This window comes from Varroa destructor, unplaced genomic scaffold, assembly GCF_002443255.2.
Source record: "Varroa destructor unplaced genomic scaffold, Vdes_3.0 BEIS01000001.1, whole genome shotgun sequence".
Classification (NCBI taxonomy): domain Eukaryota; kingdom Metazoa; phylum Arthropoda; class Arachnida; order Mesostigmata; family Varroidae; genus Varroa; species Varroa destructor.
Genome location: NW_019211454.1, coordinates 33,022,103 through 33,038,995, shown reverse-complemented (window position 1 = coordinate 33,038,995; position 16,893 = coordinate 33,022,103). Strand labels below are relative to the sequence as shown.

The 16,893-nt window shown below is 42.4% G+C and overlaps 3 protein-coding genes across 5 annotated transcripts in view; all 3 read right to left on the bottom strand.

Annotated features, from left to right (window-relative positions):
• LOC111245189 (uncharacterized) overlaps positions 1–16,893 on the bottom strand; it is an 87,236-nt gene that overhangs the window by 48,278 nt on the left and 22,065 nt on the right. The window lies entirely within an intron of this gene.
• Positions 12,518–13,905, bottom strand: LOC111243295 (leukocyte surface antigen CD53-like). The gene has a single exon (XM_022788622.2). It carries the CDS (start codon positions 13,571–13,573, stop codon positions 12,896–12,898), a length of 678 nt encoding a protein of 225 aa, XP_022644357.2. The 5' UTR covers positions 13,574–13,905; the 3' UTR covers positions 12,518–12,895.
• Positions 14,146–16,320, bottom strand: LOC147758537 (leukocyte surface antigen CD53-like). The gene has a single exon (XM_086976778.1). The coding sequence runs from the start codon at positions 15,494–15,496 to the stop codon at positions 14,846–14,848; it is 651 nt and encodes a 216-aa protein (XP_086832904.1). The 5' UTR covers positions 15,497–16,320; the 3' UTR covers positions 14,146–14,845.

Sequence of the window (16,893 nt, the reverse complement as noted above, 5' to 3'; positions counted from 1 at the left end):
AACAAGAGAATAGGAGTGACGTATTACGCCAATAGGCGTCGTTTATAAACGCAGGGAAGGACCGGTATAGGTTGTGTTCGGAGATACCTAGAGTTCGTCTATGATGAAAAAACACCAGAAACCCCAGCGACAGAAAGTCATTAGTTTTCTAATAAGCTGGACATACGCCTGGCATAAAATGCCGGTTGGGGGAGCGACATTGCAGCCTCATGCGTTATTTGTATTTAATTACGCACAAACTGTAAAGTTTTTCGGGCGTGTCCAGCAATTGAATTTCAAGCTTTAACAGGCGCCTCCATTTACTTATACGGAAAGTAACTCATTACGACCGTATGATTGTAATGACAGATATGCAAGAGTTATATCGAGCTGTTTAATTGTATGTTTCACAAAAACTACTTACTGTAGCAGCGTTTAAGTTCTCCCTTTCGCTGTGTACGTTCATAGCCGCAGTAAGCGTAATTGCAGAAACCAAAAAAATACCGTTACTCGACGGACATGTTAGCAGCAAAGAAACGCAGTGGGCGCTAGGAGATCCCGTACAGGTTCACAACGCTGATTATGCCTCAACGCGAATCTTCGTGGAAACGGCTAGTTCAAGTTCTGAGCATTTACTCGGAAATGTTTTATGTAGAAATTGCATGGAATTTTAAAACTACGGCCAACAGCCGGCCGATAATTGCAGTGACGTCGGACTCGTCGGAGGCGAGAGCTACTCGTTGGAAAAATGTACTCTGGCTGCCATATGTCACACACTTTGCCAGCTGGAGGATAAGAGCCGACGACCCCGCCAGAAGCCCGAGGGACGATACGTAATATTTGATGTGGATAGCTTGATTAACGAGCGTTCTCGCTTTTTTTAGAATGCAACTACATGACCTACCGGCCAATCTGGAACGAGGGAACCTGATCATGTAGAATGCAATACGAAAGACCTATCTATCTACTGCACCAATTGAAAGTCAACTCACATAAAATAGGGTAAACTAGGGCTTCAAATTTTTGCATGGGGACAAACACAATCGAGAATTCGAGAAACAATGGAGAAGGTGCAAAGAAGACTTCGAACTCTGCACAAAAGAAATATAATAAATTTCTTAAATCACAGTTGTGTTTCTGAAAATATCGATTGTCTTAATTTACTACCGTAAGTTGGCGTTTGATCTAGTTCACCTGAGTTAGTTACTGCTAACTATCTAGTCTTTAGGTCGATCCATTTAATACGGGCTATAATTATATTTGATTAACTCCATTTAGCCACTTTACGACAAGTTTAGTTTTATATTATTATAATTTTGTCTACTAGTTCATGCTGGGAAAGCAACTACGTTTGATTCGAAAATTCTTTTACTTCTTTATTAAATTGGGCTATGACTCGTCCGAGAACCCCCCCCCCCCCTACGCACTGATGGTAGGTCAACAAATTACACAACTTAATATGAAAATGAAAGGAACAAACTGTAGAGCCTTGACATTCGCTCTCTATTTCCAATGACAAGGTTCACGCATCTTTGTTGTAACAGATAGGGAGTTACCCCTATGTCCAGTGTTCAATCTGCATCGTCTGATGATCTTACATTGAAAGTTCTGACAGCCGTGCACACAATAACCTGCTGGTGCACAGCACAAACGTTTTCATTACAATTTCATTTCGGTCCGACGTATGGTGGTCAACATCAATAATTGTTTCACCTGACGTCAGGGACCCATATATTTCTAATAATCCTATACATATATGTACGGCGTAGTTCACTCAGACCCATTTTTAAACATGACTGGCTGAGCCCAATGGCTGAGAAACACGACAAGTGCGTATACCCTAACTTACTATACTGCACAAATACATTTCGTAACCGACCACTTTTTTCTAAATAGATAATTATGTTTAACATAAATCTTTTGTTTTGGCTTGTTTATCTAATTTGCACTCATGTTCATCGATTTTCGTTTTGATTTTTCGTTTGTAAACAGGTTAAGTCTAATAATGTTCCCAGTGATCAGCCATGGAACGCCCACGTAGCCTGGATCCTTGTTAATTGTGATTTTGTGCACTCTAGCTCACGAATATGTCCGAAGTTCAGCCTAATACTCATTCCATTAAATTAATCTGGCCCCGATTCACGAAACCCTGCAAGGCTGATAATTGAAGACGTCCCATGTTCTACTTAAAGAACATTTAACTTGTCCGTTGTCAGTAGACTTTCTAGGTGCTTCAAGGTTAACATAGACATGACGAAAGCTTGGAGTCAAGCTGGAGTCACTGAGGTGCGGGCTACACAAATGATGTCACCTCTCGCATTCGTTTTGGCTGCGATGGTACAAATTCACCATACGACTAGTAAGTTGCCAATGAAGTCCAAGTCGAATAGTATTGGCCCAACCCCGAGCGTGCATTCAGTAGATCTTGCAGTGGAAAGATGATTGCTAAGGTTGTACGCCGAAAATAACTATAGCTCAAGATGAAGGCCCATCGACCATAGAGAAGGTTTATAGATTAACGCTTTGCGAAACAAAAATTATATATATATATAAGGGGCACGGCAACCTAAGTTCGAACCTACTCTTTTGTTTTTTTTATTTTTTTTTATAAACTGCTTCCAAATGGCAACAAATATTTTGACCAAAATGTTCACGTCATTTAATATTTCTTTAGATTGAAGCAGGAAAATATTCGTGAAAAAGTAACTGGTCAACGGTAGCATAGCGATAAGTTAACTGCAAAAAGAACAAAGCATACTGACTTTAAAAGGTGAACCACCTGGCACAAGGTAACATCATGATTAGCACAACAGATCTAGATCTTACATAAATTCCGGATTCTATATTATTGGGGCTTGCGTCGGGATCAACTTAAACAGAATTTTCAAACTGAAATTTGAACCTACGGCTATCGGGTTTGTGAATTCATGAGTGCGTTATCGGTCCATTTTCCTGTATATTTTTCCATCTCATCAGACGTGGTGGTCTCGTGGGACGCCTCATCTGGTTCTCTCCCAACGTACCCCGTCGTATAGCAGTGTTGCACCTATTGCCATTTAATTGCTCATCAGGTGTCACCATCTTAGATCTTGTTTCTTCTCTTTGGCTAGTCACTTGATCGATCCTTTTTTTTTTCTAGTGGTTGCTTCTCAAGTAGGTCATCGTTAAGTCGTCCTCGGAGGTGCTAAACAAGGCTGCGGAGTGCATCGCCTACCGCCTCCTATGAGCTTTTGTTCAGTGATTCAGCCCCGTGTCTGCTCCAGCATAGGGTAACCTATATGGGCCTAGCATTATGGTCGACACCGCTGCCACAGTGTGCGCATATCAGAAAACGTATCTTATCTATTCTTGCAGATAACTAGCGGAGTTAGCGCGTACCGGCTTAAGAACTGCACCATATCGGATGTTAATTTCCCTACGAGCCTGTCGATACAATGGGCAACTGTAGGGCTAATGTCCCTGACTGCTTGCTTCCGTACAATAATCCCTCCCGCAACATTTGCTGGCAATAAGGGTTAAATCTCACTTCGTTAAGACTACGAGTATAACTTTCCATGGCTTTTTTTTGCTCATCAGCTTTGAATCCCCATGGTATCCTTCCTGCCAGTAGTAGGGCTGCTGAAGTGGTACTGTACGCCTCGGTGATGGATATGATGGGCTTTTGGCGGTAGCGCTCTACAGTGCCCCAATAGTTTAAATTATTGACGTTGGACAGCTATGTTGGCAGCTTGCTCACAAACTTCGAGTAGACTGCTAAAAGAAGACAACGGTTGTATTCGGCAAAATAGCGTACCGAGTGCAGTGGATTTACAGAGACGAAGCGATAGCTGCGCCGCAAGGAAAATGCCGCTAATGGAGCATCGAGCTCAATAGAGTAATGGGGATTATGCATCAGGCTGGTGGAACAATTGCGCGTCTATAATTTTAGTTAGATTTTAATGCATTTTATTATTTTATATCGGCATTAATTGCCAGTTGGCGACAATATAAAACAAATACAGAAATAAACTTATTACGCAATCCTGCATTACCGTTGTCAACTAATAACATTTTAATTCCTTTCAAATTAGGCCGCAGAAAAACAACGAAATGCTACAGGCCAAATCACGAATACTTAACGTCTGAATCGCATGCCAATTAATAAATAACTAAAGGGTCCAGGTATGAGTCTACGAGCTACTCGTTGCATCGTTCCCGGTACGTGTAGGTTCGTAGTTTTCAGGACTAACAGCGACATAACATGAGCAAATTAGGCCTATAAACGTCGTGAGAGCAAGCGTGATAAATATTACTTTACTGATCGTTAACACTGATTCCACAGACGACCCTATAATCTCCCAACATCCATTTCGATTCAGCGGCACGTCGCCACAGGATTCTGGCAGTACGCCTGGGTACGATGGAACTCTCTTCCAGTCGTAGGGACCGTTGAAGCCACAGCACTCATACCACTCCTGAATAGCGTCCCACTCTTCTCTAGATTTTTGATTTCGGTAGTATTCATACATTATGGAATACATGTGTCGTTTATACGGCGGTATTTTGGATTGACTTGAGAAAATCGCTGCGAGAATGGCGCTCGTGAACGTCAACAGGCCCAATACAACTGCGTACGTGACAAGAAGACAGATGTTCCTAGTATATGCGCCGAAGGAGCCAACTACAGCAAAAACGAATACTATTAGGCCCGAAAGAATACCTGCCTTTCCACGGGTAACTATATCTCCCTTTGTATGCGATGCATTCCAAATGATTATTGTAAGGCCTAGGAAAGCGATAGCTACATTGACGCCTATTAGCGTCAACCTTACGCATCTTCTGCACCCTTCGCACATGACCGAGCTCTTTAGCATAGCTTCAGTCGGTAGGAATCTGCGCTAAAATCACTACTGACCATAGTTGATATTTTCGTTTTCCTTAATTTTAAAGGAGACAAACATTCGATTTCTGATTGCCAATCACAATAACGGTAGAACAGTATCAAAACATTTCTCTTAGCCTCGACCCTCGGCTGGAAGCGCGCCGAACGAGCCTGTTTAGACGCTACTAGAGAAATTTTTTGGTACGCTGTTAGATAAGATTTAACAGGGAAGGGCACAAAACGTACCACTTATTGGCACCAGGGTCATATTTGGCTATCTTTGTTTGTTTTCTATTGGCTAAAAAGCGACAACCAACACACTATTTCAACACCAGCTCTTCAATTCATACATAGGCAACTGCGATGGACGAACTAACAGGCCGCTACTAGCGGTATAGCATCCGTACATCTACCGGGCGATGTTAGACAGTCGAGAATAAAAATCAGTAAAATAAAAGAGAAAAAAATAGTACTATCAAAAATGTCCCCTGTGCATGGGTGTGCACAATTGTATATGCACTTATTAAATAAACAATATTACTGTATTGTGTATAATACGATGTACATTAGTGCGCTTGAACTTTTACCTCAAAGCGGGTATGTTGACACTGTATACCAAAGAAGCTAGATCTCTTAAAAGCTTCATGCCCAGAACATAGATGTCAGCCGTTATCACTACCATCAAAAGTCAAATTATCGACTTGCTATAAACAAGCGTCAATAATTTGCTCCACTTGAAAGCTAGGTCACTATCTCTTTAATTTTTATTTAGGAAAATGTATTTCACCATCATCATATCGCTATGTCATATATTTGGCCTTCAGCTGCGTTGTATTTATTTAGTGAAGCAAAAAAAAAATAGGATCAACTTATTGCGTATGCTACAGCGTCATGGGACACTGAGTCAGTTTTCAGTAATTTCAATTATTGATTAATTTCAGTAATTGCCATCGAAGCTGCTCATGACAACTTTTTACTTCAACTTCATTTTAACTGTTTTCACTCTCAACATCATTGGAGTGGTTACGAGTATTAAAGGTCAAAATTGCTTGTTTGGCTTCTTGTGTCAGAGTGTATTCTTCAATCAAATAGGTCGGTTTCTCTGACGACTGAAAACTTTATATATAATCGTTTGTATTGTAACGCCGTCCACACAACGATGTTTATGATATGCTTGAGAGTCGTTTGCCTGATCACCTGAACCTTTATCGTTTTTGTACAATACAAAAATATCGGTCTTAATCCGAGCGAAGCCTAGTTATCTTAGCCTACTCGGAGAGTTTAAAACGTTAACCATGATGGAGCCATTGCACTAGATCAGGAAGGGTGTCATTCGCAACAAAAAGACTCATGGTTATTCCATATACACTAGAGCACCCTGAACAGAAATGACACAACACCTTTTCCGTTGCTTCGACTACATTGGCTTATGATAAGTTCAATTCGACACAACTTCTATAAGCTCCGCACGTTGATAAACTGATTGTATAAACGTCATATATGTATAAAATGTAAGTGTAAAGGTCACAATTATTCACAGTGGCTATTTTCGCTTTTGATGTCGTTTAAACTACTTCGTAACGTGTATGTAAATGCATGTCCCGCCGACTACGTATGTTACGCAACCTTTGTAAACAAAGAGAACTATTTAGAAACACAACATCAGCGACATCTAGCGACTACGACAGCGTGTTGCTGGGACCAGGCATGTTACTTCAATATGAGTCAATGAATGTGAAAAACGTGCAAAGCCTACGTTGACGAGCTACTTGTACCAGCTTCTACGGTTCCGCTATTGTCCTCTTGGTGAACACATTCGTCACGACATTTGCTGGCGAGGCAGCTGGCGAAGACTATGCATAGCAGATCCAGAAGGAGGACGGCTACATCTATCATCTCACTATAAAGAAAACGTTCTTCAGCGTACTTCTTTATTAATTCCCAACATCCTGGCCGAATAAATGGAGCCTCGCCACAGGACCATGGTGGTTCGTTTGGGCTACCTTGTATGAATTGCCAGTCCTTGGCACTGTTAATACCGCAGCACTGGAAACGCTCCTGGTGTGCATCCCACCAGTTTCTAGACGATTCGTCTGTATAGTATTTCTGCATGGTCTCGTAAGCCTGTTTTTGCCTGGTAGATACCATCGTTCGAGCGATGAACGTGAGAATAATCGAGAAGATTTCCACGAACAATAAGATACCTAGTGTAATGGCGTATGCCGTGAGAAACCATGGGCTCCTTTTCCAGGCACCAGTGAGCCCGAGTGTGGCGCCGAAGACGACTGAACACCCACCGACAAATTTGAAGAATGGCAAACCATAAACGCCTGTTATGTGGCCACCTGTTTTGTCCCATAAAAGTATTCCCCAATATACGTTTACTACACCAAGGGTTCCAAATATAATGTTGAATGCTATCAGCACGAGCTTTATACACCTTGCGCAACTTCCCGTCATATCAATTCCGAAAGCCATTTCCTTACTTGGACGATAAGTACAAGCCATCGACAGCTGCGCATCGTATCGCACAAAAGAAACTGACTTATCAACACGGATGCAAGGTACAACGGAAATATCTTTTACATAAGTAGCCAATTGTTGAATCCTGGGCGAAACTCTTAACGGGCCCACAACCCACCATATGGCTGTTTCAAGATTCCATTAAACCGTTATGTGCTCACCAGTTAAAAACAAAATGAGAAAAAGGTGATCTCTTTAGCGGCACGAGAAGGCCAGTGGTGTGGCTCCACTCATGCTAACATTGAGAAGAAGTGTTCGCACGACATCAGCCTTAGTAGCAGTAGCAGCAGCAGTAGGAAATTTAGCGATTCGAATAAGCGCAACTCTCAAATGTGGTAGGAAGGGAGAGAACGAATAATGGCGACAGGAATTGCAACTTCGGAGTTAGTAGTAAATAACAGCAAGAACGACGATAGATAGGCATGATGTGTCAGCCACTGGCTAGGACGACCCTCGAAAACATCTACTCCGCCAACTTAGCCCTTAATGCGGAAGTTCACATATATATCACGTACGTTCACCTTCTATCTATACGAGTTTCCACCTGCGGACGATATTACGATTCTAAAAAACAACAGATTTTCAAAGAAAACGAGTTGCAGCTGCTAGCCGCGGCTGTTTTGCCAAAACAGAGTTTCTAGTAGAGTTGTTTTTAGCACGAATAAAGGAAATTCTAAGCACCAGACGAAAACCTGTTTCGTTCTGTATGAAAGGGACAAATAAAGGACATAACAGGTAAAAGCGGGCGGATACGAACACAAACCCTAACCTATAGATAGATTCTATGTAAATTCTCACAGACAGCTTGCAGACCATCGTCTGCGCTCTAGTTTTCCCAGCCATTCCTTCGCTGGAGATATCTACTGCTGCGAGTATTTGTTAGCAGCTTGTGGCGTTATTAGTTCGCCCTGCTTCAATGGGCATCGATATAAGCACGCACAATCAGGAAAATGTTAACGCATTGATGCAAGAAACGCTTTAAATTCAATGCAAGGCATTAATGACTGTATCGAAAGAGGAGAAACCCGGGTATGGGGTGGTGACGTGGTGATGCCTAGTTGATCATCAAAAACCCGAAACGAAAAAATAGTTTCTTATAAGAATATTAGGTCTCCGAGATCTACGTGCCAGCACTAAAGGAACGCACAGTTCCATGACTTGTGCAAAACTCAACTTTTCGCAATGATGAACCTGATAGAATACCGCTCGTATTTGTAGTATTAACCGAATTCCGTTTTTACGTTAATCCATACTTTTTATTCCGAAATCTGAATCAGCTATTGAGAAGCGAATACAACGATTTCAAACATATCTGTGTGAATATATACGAAATGGATTGATAGCTTCACAGCGCCGGCCTTGTCGTTCCCAAAGCGGACTTTCTTGTTCAATGGTTGCCAACGAATACTCTTAACGTCGCACATAATCATCAGTGGTCCGGCCTCTTTGGTGGTTCTAACATCCCTAACAGCACGATACTACGACAGGCGTTTACTAGGTAAAAACTGCCAGTTCGTGTTGTAGGCATCGTGCATCTGTAAGAACAATCACAAACAACCAATAGATCAACGTGCTTTTACACAAGCGAATGAACTTTCGACGCTAACACGAGGTAGGTAGACGGATTTCAAACTTATCAAAGCTGTATTTCGCCAGTGCAGCGGCTGTCACGAAAGCTGGTGGGTCAGCAAGCAAAGATCTTCACCTGGGTCAAGACAGTGATGTGGTTTGTCTTTATAAGCAATCTCTTAATCATCACAAAGCCCGGATTGTCTCGGACTGCTGGTACATGCTCCTAGTCGACGCGTTTGCTGAGAACGCACTACCTATTATCATGCATCTGCATAATATTTCGCTATCCCATGGATGATCTCAAATCGTTCAAGGACGATCGGGTGCAAACATGACGATCGAGTTTTAAATAAACAACAGCTATATACTGAACAAGGTTACGTACGGGCGTTACCGTATGCGAGCCTTCTTTAAAGTCACTATAGAGCGAAAGTGACACTCTTGTCGCCATAAATAAGAGAAAAATACCAGACTTAGGTATCAATAGATACACGCTGAATGAAACTATTAACCGAGCCCGACATGTTACTAGACGCTAGAAATTAGACGGCCGCTAGAGCTTCGATTCCCTTTACCATTACAGTGTTGATATTGGACGGAAGTACTCGAGCTTGAGAAGCCCAAGAAATTGGAGAAAACATTTCTTTTGCTCTTCAGAGCCAGCCCACAAATTACAGATGCGTTATCTTCTACTACGAAGATCTGCCAACCAACTGAGGTTTCGTATCGATTTTCTATTATATACCTCACGTGTGTACAAGTTACTACCATTGTTTTTCTTCGTATTCAATCATATAGATTTCCATGATGCTAGATCCGTAACGGCAGACGCAGATCCAACGATGATATGACTGTGCCTGCTCATTTGTTATAGAAATTAATATACAATTAAATAGGAGTGAACATTTAATTTCGAACATGCTTTAGAAGGCATACGTTCACTCGTTATTTTCGAAAAAAACATGTCTTTCCGGAATTTGAACGAAGATCAGCTAGTATTTATCATTTCTTTACGTTCACTATCAGTGGAGCAAGTCTCGGCGTCACAACTATCGCCGCTCTAAATACCGCTCTGGACTCATTTGCCACCTTTATCACGGTACTAGTTAAGATTGCGGCGACAATTTGCAAAAATATATTTGTTTCTCGATAGACGCTAGAAAACCGAAGGATGGTTAATAATATTAACATAATTATGTTAATATAACATAGCAAAAACCAAACGTCATCAGGTGATGGACGTGGATCGATAACTTTCCCAACAGATGGCAGTTATGCCCACAGTTACAACTTCAAGCCCAACTTGTCTGACCTGTACAGTAGTTCCAGGCTGTTGCTCAAGCAAATTGTCAAACGGACCTTTAGCTTTATGCTGTTCTATGCTCATACACCAATGCTATATATATATATGTGATAGGTGTACGAGTACTTTATTAGCTTACCAATAAGCCTAATAGGATCAAGGCTGAACAAATGCTTACTGAGAAACATAAGCAGGGGTCCGGTAACTCAGTTCTGCTGGCTTTGGCGTTGGCAGAAGCCTTCGATGACCGTTATTATAGTAATATCCTTTATCCTAGTACTTTTTCGATATATAGCGAGGAGCCCCTCCAATGGACGATCCTAAGCTACTTAACAATGGTAGCCGCGAGTGCTCTTTGGCCGATTACAAGTGTCATGACTTGAATAGCATTTACTTCATGCTGTCGCTGTCTAGACACGATGGCCAATACTTCGGTCCAATAGTTATTAGTTCCCTAACAGCTTTGGTGCTTCCCTTACGCGATGCCGTCAGGAGACAATACGACTAGGAGTGGCGATTACTCTTCGAATTTCCGCTGTTCCGCAAGAACATCAAGTAAGCTTCCACAGATCAACCCAAGGATCGATAACGAATATCGTCTTACTTATTCAGTCTCAATATAATTCATAATTGAAAATGTTTAGAGGTTAATATACACTTTTTTTTTTAATTTGTTTTTGTGTGTCCGTGACAACGTCAGCGTCCGGCAACGCATGAAGAGGTGCGTCGAAGTGCATTTTTCGAAGACGAAGACAACTTCGGCAGCGGTAGGAAGTATCGCGAAAAAAAGCATCTCGTGTCCCGTCTGCTGACTATCTGAACGCCCTATCTCCTGAGTAGGTCATCGACAAATCTCGCAACATCTTCCCAACGAAGGCTAGAGACAACCGCGACTGACAACTGTCGCAGTTGCCTCTAGCCTTCGTTGCGCGAGTAGGATTTGCGCAGCGTCTCGTTGTACCATGATATGAAGATGAAGGGACCCTGCCATGGACCTCCAACGGCAGCAGCGTAATCAACACCGCAGCCTAAGTTATCAGTAAACAACTTTGCTACGAACGCTGTAACGGCAAAGGTTGCGAAGGTGCGGCTCAGTGTAGTAGGTCCAATCGAAACGGAAACTGCACTAACGGTTGTTGTTGTAAGAAGTACCTGTTGGGACCAATGTGGGAATACTGTAAGCGAAATTTGCTATGCTCACAGTCACGCTAAAACACTTCATACATATGCAAATGTGTCTATCACTGACCGTTCGGAGCAGTGCAGCCAGTGCATTACGTCGCATTTGTTCATCTTTTCGACGATAAGGTCGATCTGGCCCGCATGCATATCCGTGACGCGCGTTTCATGGCAGTTTGTTAGGTCAGATTAAGTTGACTCAAACACAAAGTTCGAGGGCAAGCAACAAACGTTTAATGGCAGTAGCATTTCAGCACCAGCGTCCCATCGTGTGCTGGAAAACATTGCCGTCCTTGAAATACAAAGCGCCTGCCAAAAAATGTTACCGCGCATTCGATTCTATTCACTACGTGGTCAGGCACCTGGTGGGTTTACAGGGGTTTACAATCACGCCAGAAGACACTGCTCTGGAGTATGCTTCATGCCGACAGCTGCGTACAGCTGGATACAACATCAATACGGATAGTACAATTTGTACCAGCAATAACAATGGAGAATAGCACAAACGAGTTGGCAATATTATAGATACTACGAACAGCGAACGCCGGAATTTGCCCCCACGAGAAGTACTCCGATGTTTTCATATCGACCGGTAAAGCTATCGTCAAAAATATGACTCATATATTCTTGTTGAGTCAGAATGACTAGTTTACTTATCAACTTGCTTGCACAGAACTTTCGCCTATAATAAGCTGAAATTAACTCCCTACCTTCCTATGTTAACTGTATGAAAATAACTTAGCTAACAAAAATCGATTGGGCTTGTTATCACAGCGTGTAAACAGAAGAAATCATTTTACCTATATCGTCTGCTTTACCTCGATATGTCAGCTCACGTTATACTCAGAAACCTTTTTTTCTGTAAAAAGCAATTTCCCATGCAAAAAATCTACACGTTTCATTATATTATTACCCGGTGCTATTATAGTACCCCGCTACGATCGCATTGTGCTCCGTGACTACCTCAGCACCTCACGGCTGTTCAAAGTGACATTACTGTCAACTTTATAGACCGTGTCATCTGGGGCAATCGACAATCTTAAACATCATATAGTTAATTTACCTTGAAGTTACAATTATTTTAGGACAAGATGCATTAACGGACTTCAGTTTGCCGACAAACAAAGATCGAATCTGTTTTTATTAAGTCAGATACGGTTTCACCTTCCATTTTGTTGTATCATCGTGGGTCGCTCTTTTAACTTAATGTTAACTACAACTTGTTGTCAACTGCAACTTGTTGTCAAATATAAATAAGGCACTATCGATATGCACGTCGAAATGAACCGGTCTTAGAAGTCAAGCTTAAAAACCTTGCGTCGTAATCCAAATCTAGCGACGCTTGAATAATGTAGTATTCAGCTGCGTTCGTCAAATAAATCACAACGATTTGCTGCCGGACCACGTATCTGCACTTGTGTTCACTAAAGTACATACTTCTTCACTTTAGCTACTTCTGTTGGTCTTCACAGTGTGATTCAACTTGAGGTTAGAATACCACCGCGTTGGCTCACTAGCCAACACGCGATAATGATGCCATTGACCTCAACGATCGCAATCACTGAGCCAACTATAATTACAAATAATATGCACTTGCGCATCTTCCATCTTAGCTGTTCAATGCATCCTGGTTTTGTTACTGGGAGCTCACCACAGGATTTCGGCGTCGTACCGTTTGACGCCGGAACTTCTAGCCAATCCTTCGATCCGTTCACACCGCAGCACCAGAAGCGCTCCTGCACATAGTCCCAGGAATCTTTTGCCATTGTATTATCGTAGTAGTCGTGCAGGGTCTCCTTTAAACGAGTCTTTGTCATCTCCTGCATGCCGTCCCAGTAAAGGAATACGAGGACGATGATAATTATCTCAACAAACAGCAAAACGATCGACATAGCAGCAAAGGTATCGAGAAAGCAGGAGTTCTCACAAAACGTTCCACAGCATCCGAAGAAGGCTGCTATGACTACGAAGCATCCTAGAATGATGACGACAGCCCCAAACGTCAACACGGCAAGACTCGATAGATGTTTTAAGTTCGAAGCAAACATTATCGTGGCACCGCCGATGACCGTTGCGAGGACACCACCAATCATGAGGAAAAAGTTGAACGCGAACAACACACATCGCAAGCAGCTATCTGCCGTACTTCCGCCCATCTCGTATGATATGACCTTCGGATATTAATTGAGATCGTATAATCCAGCGTTTTAATTGCGTGTGAACAGTTTATTGCTCGATGAGCGAGACAGGTATCTTTTGGGCAAGATGAGCTGAACCGTCCTTTTTCCCGTCGACAGGTAAGTTAACAGTTAATGCCAACTGGGCGTCGCAGCGGGACGCAACGGCCGTTACTTGCCGCACGTAATGGTACAGCACGCGAGAATGAAACCCATTAATCATTCAACTACTTAGCTCTGAGTCCGCATGCACGATACGAGCCCATCGGGCGCGACAGCACTTCGTTATCAGCGATTGCTTACAATTGCACTGGCCTTAACATAGACGTAGCTGCTCTAGGGAGATGGCTACGCAAGATCAATTGTAAAAAGAGTTCAAAAAACTCAAACTGACAAATCGTACATAGTGGCGCTGTGGTCCGAACTAATGAAATACTTTTATACGTATGAGTATTAGCGGGCCGGCAGGTTGTTTATGATAAAACATTGAATATTTATAATAGAACATAACAACTTACGCTTGTAATAAATCACCGGGATATTCAAGATGGCTACCGCTATAATAATATTTGAACCACGTTCCAAGACGGAATGATAGAGCGTGCTTTAATATTTCCTAGGGTTTTTCCGTATGGCTATGGCGATTCCATAGTTTCGGGATAATAATGGCGCCATTATTATCATTCGCTTGTTACGCACTTGTTTCAAACACCTCTCGTGCGAGAAAGATTAGTTTGTCTACGTTCTAATAGCGTACCTTTGCGTGCGGCCAGCACGCTAAACCCTCGCCGTTGCAATGAATCAATCAATCAATCAATCAATCAATCAGCTATTGTTACAATACACTGACCTCGTCTTGAGATTCACTGAACATGCGTATGGTATTTATTCATTCTGATTACAGAGATTTAGACCCCACGCCAGGATTGTTCGACCATGGACCAGTGATTCAACCTTCTTAACTCCAAGTAGCCTGTAATGTAGGTAATAATAAAAAGCCAAATACCGAGAAGATCGGTGTAGCAATTGCACACCAACAAGTAGTGTCATAATGCGGCTAATGGTTTCATCAAAAATGTGCACTGCCGTAGGCGAGCTGCCGACAGTTTCGCTGAAGGCCGTCCAGTGAAGGAACGCTTATCGTCAGTTGAGTGTGTCCGTTTTGCGGGTCCTTGATGCCAGCGTGCATGTCCAAGTATCTCTGTTTACGCCGAATGTGTCTTCAACCCGATCATCCCGGCACTATAAAGTCTACTGATTGGCCAACGTACAAGCAAGACAGATTGCAATTGCCTGTATTGCACTAAGAAGGATGCCAATAGTCATTGCGTGGTTTGAGAACTCATTGAGCTTTTCTCTAACTGCCTCGAAACACCCTTTCCTGTGGTATAGCGGCCTACCACAGCTCTCCGGCAGACCTCTATAAACCAACCAGTCAGCGGGACCTTTCACTCCGCAGCACTCGAGTTTTTCCTGCATAAAATCCCATGTGTATTTAGCCGGATTGAGCTCCGACGTTTTCCAGTAATCTGCCATTGTCTTCTTTAAATTCATCTGAGTGATCTGCAATACACGCTCTTGATTCGTGTAGAACATGAAGCCTACAACTACTTCAATAACCAACAATATGGTGATCAGCACCACGAATATCATTAACATAGCATAACTCTCATACGTGGCACCATAGCAACCGAAAAAGGCGAGTATGAAAATTACGCCACCGATGACGATAAGGCCGATGGGCACGGAGAGATAATTCTGTCCAACTGTATGGCCTGACTTCTGCAGGTAGTATTGCCCAAGTCCGCCAATCGCAAGTATTCCAATGCTAGTCAATAGAAAGATGAAATTGAAAGCGAACAGCAGGAATTTCGCGATCTTGCCCGAGCATCTTTGAACCATTTTCAAACCGAAACAGACTGCCGTGTGGATCAACGGAACTCTATAGATCCACTCTCCGATCAAGAAGAGATTAGGGCTAGTTAATCACGACGCCTCTGGTGATGGCGTTGTCGCAGCGCTGGTAATGGCGGTGAAAACCGAACATATGACATTAATTTCAGCTAAATTAACTAGCTACATTAATTTCAGTAATCGAAATCAAGGCGAATCTGCCACAATAGTGATGAATCTTTTGATGCTTCTCACGCGATTGATATGTCGACAACTGCACCAGCTACCAGCCAGGCAAACAACCTGGCAATACGTTACTACCAACAAACTACTCTATGAGCCAGCTTCTTTATCTCTCGTTGATAAATATTACGATTTAGCACGAAGTTTAAGAACGAACCCGAAAATCAAAGGGGTTAAACAGCGGTTTTAGTCGCCCTTAGCAAGCAGGATCTGAGGACACCTAGGTCGAAAGGTACCTGTAAAATTTGAAATCATTCTTATCTACAGCATAGCGGCATCAAAGCTATATTCGTGGCGCGCGATGAGTCTGTGCCCCCTCTGCCCGACCTTGACACCCTTCTGGCCACGAAGCTCCTTTTTGCTCTGTGACATGCTTGTACCAGGAGATAAGAATTTGGCTTAGCTGAATAATGTGTCAGCTCTTTTATTTGTCACGTGGAAGCTGCCTTTTGCTAGAGCTACAAGGGTCTCACAAAAAAAAAAAACTGTTGATTTTAAAGATACATTGAAAAAATAAAATTCTTCAAAACAAATTAACAGTTACTTCAGCAGGTGTACATTGTTAGCAAGCATTTTCGGTGCTGTAATTTAAATGATCTCTTATTGCGACACTCAAGCTACATGCTAGAAGCATTACTTATTCCCTGTTGTAGCAGGCTTTCAGCTTATTCATTGACGAAGATACGCAAGAGTTTCTGAAAGCCACTGTTTCAGCAACATGCTTTTTAACGCAGAGACGCCTATCGATTCGTGCAGACAAGGATTAACAAGCGCCTAACATGACTGCCCTAATTTTAAATATCTTCAAATCTACGCAACATGAACACGGGTCGCTTTTGTTTTTCCGACTGGAAAAATGTACTATTATTATTATTATTCAACACAGCTTTCCAAGTGCAACGAATATGGGGTAAAATACGCAAAGGCCAAAAAAAATTAGCTATACATCTGGGAATGCCTTTAGCATTCACGTTTTGACATGTGATGGATAGATGAACGGAGATGAACAGGCTTAAAGATGTGCGTGATGTAAAAGCTGCCTCCCAAACGATTCTACTTAAGGGCAAGTCCTTGGAATCGCGCAGGGGGTTAGTATTGCTCCGAGGAAAACTGCTCGACCTACAACACTTACAGTTGTGTCTCGTTTTAAAAAAGAGCTGATG